We start from the raw sequence: 2,500 nt of genomic DNA, 5'->3' as shown, positions 1-2,500 counted from the left end.
AAGTTTCAATTGATTCCAAAGTGAGAACACACATAGTAGCTGGTACATGTATTTGAACATAATACACCACTCATCTTTTGCAACTGAGACAAGTCCCCTTTCTAATAGGCAGAAGCTTAACGCTACATGTACATGTACTTGTCAGAAGCAAAAATGAGAAAGATTGTGGAATGATCACCACCTCTACTGGGGAATCTTAACTTAAAGCTTGTGTATAAAAGAGGGCACTACACACACAACTGACAAAATTTACATGTAACTCTTACACATGAAAAATTTGTTCTTAAAGTCGAGTATTTTTGGTTTCTTGCCAGTTCATAGTCAATGGTTGGCAAGTTCATGGTTTCACTCACTCCGTACCAGCTCAAATACAGCATAATGATACATGTATAAGGTAACATCACTTTTGAAATGTTGCACTGAGAAAGTAAATCAGGCTTTCTTTTTTTCTGCCCCTTCCTCCTACATGTAATAAACTATGAAATACACCCCCCACCCTCCCACTCTAAAAAAAGAAGAAGTATTGCCTGATGGTATGGTATGGGGGGGGAGGGGGGGGGGGGCGGTGCCATTTTGGTTTTCTTACAGGAAAAATCTGTTATGTCAACAGCTGTAAGCCACAAAGAATACAAGTTTAGGGCTGCATTAAATTTGTTGCGCACAGAACAAGCTCCACTTAGTGGATTAATACAGGGTAAGGGATGCTCTTTGTCAACCAGATTTCAGAATTCACTCTGTTATTACTTATGATAACATTATTATTGTAATGACAGAATTGATCAAGACAAGGTAGTACCAAGAGGAATACCTGACCTCTTGACTTCAGTACATCCATGAACAAATTATATTTTTTAGCATTCAACAATTTTAAAAATAAAATTTATCCTACCTTCAACTTCAAATTCAACTTCACCCAGGGAATGTTTATCTCCAGATGTTTTTAAAACATTTTTCTCCTTATTAATTTTCTCTTTATGCACAGAATGTTTGTAAAGTGCACCTGATGTGACTGCAGATAATTGTTGCTCTGCTCTCTGTAGTTTTGCACTACCACTTGAATCTATTCCTACATGTATAAATTAACCACAACAGATTATTCAATTTCATTACCCTCAGGCTGAGACATTGACCATGCAATCTATTGAATATGCAAATGTTGAATCTCACCAGGCAGCAATGCTATTAAGTTCAACATACTGTAGTAATATTATTTATTTCATGAAAGATTCATCTTTACATGAGTTTCAGTGTCAGCTATTGAGGATGACGTTTCCCTTTTGCATCTGAACATACAGTCAATGTAAAATTCAGTTGTCATTAAGAATGGCCACTGTTTTTGTCTCTGTCTCATTAATACAACAACCCTTCTGTTTTGTCAGAATTCTGAACTTTCATGTTTGGTAAACTTCACTGTGAAGACAGTGATCAGCTTCCTTTTAACCATCATAAAAATGTTCAGGACATCCAACCTTTCATTAATGTCTCAATGTCAATAAAAAGGAAAACTGTCCATTAATTAAAGACTATGAATATAATTGGGGATAAGACCACAGGCATTCCTGCAGAATAACTAAATTTGTTATACAATCTCATAATTAAATTCACCTCTAATGAGATCTAGCAAGAGCTCTCAACCGCTCAGCTCACAAATGGCTTAATAGTGCAGATAAGTTTACCACAGCAATACCTGCCAACTATCCCAGTTTTCCCGGGAGTCTCCATTAGTTTTCATCAAAATTCCTGGTCTCTGGTCTCCTGATTAGAGCACCAAATCTCCCGGGAAATACCAACCATGGCCTTTTTCAAAAGTCAAAAAGGAAAATAAAACACACATATGTCCAATATACATAAACTGAGTCGGGTTGCTGTTGACGGCCCGACTCACCAGATGTCAGGTTGTGAAGTTTAAAAAGGAAGCTTTACTGCCGAAGTCGAACTGCCTGGGGCAGCTTCAAATATCTCGAAAGATTGTGACGATCCAATCAGGTCGTGACCCGTCATTTGAAAAGTCGAACTTGACTATTGGAGGTGCCAGGTGGTGAGAGAAAGAAAAACTTCGATGAACAAAGGAGGCTGTGCTGCTCAAAAAAGTTGTATGCTTTGCTCTTATAGAGTAGCGACTAAAATATTGACATACGCATAGAAAATTATAAAAATCGACTAGAATAGCATTCACAAATGTTGCGAATGTGTCCTTAATACCCTGACAACATGCTGTTCAGAAACAGAAATAATGACCGACTGTAATTGCGCTCCAAAATGTTGAATGCTTCGTTCTTAAAGCGTCGTGAAATCGCCGTACACTTCCTCAAAACATCAAAGCCTAGCAAAAATCACAGCAAGCTTCCTAAAAGCATCCAAAAATGGTGTCACATGCTTCGGCATTTTCAGTGCCCTCACCTATACTGGGCCAAACTTTGTATCTAGGATTTTATCGATTAACAGTATTTTTTTAATAAATGCGGCTTTGGGACTTTTCCCGTAGCCATTTACATGTACT

The 2,500-nt window shown here is 37.7% G+C and overlaps 1 protein-coding gene across 1 annotated transcript in view; it reads right to left on the bottom strand.

The window, feature by feature from the left end:
- The window catches only part of LOC137984542 (uncharacterized), a 30,832-nt gene that overhangs the window by 5,991 nt on the left and 22,341 nt on the right, over window positions 1–2,500 (bottom strand). The window contains exon 5 of the mRNA XM_068831708.1: window positions 890–1,066. Within this exon, the coding sequence (XP_068687809.1) occupies window positions 890–1,066 (177 nt within the window). The remainder of the gene's footprint in view (window positions 1–889; window positions 1,067–2,500) is intronic.

This window comes from Montipora foliosa, chromosome 14 (genome assembly GCF_036669935.1).
Source record: "Montipora foliosa isolate CH-2021 chromosome 14, ASM3666993v2, whole genome shotgun sequence".
NCBI lineage: Eukaryota > Metazoa > Cnidaria > Anthozoa > Scleractinia > Acroporidae > Montipora > Montipora foliosa.
The sequence above is the reverse complement of the archived record's forward strand: the minus strand, read 5'-3'. Positions and strand labels throughout refer to the sequence as shown.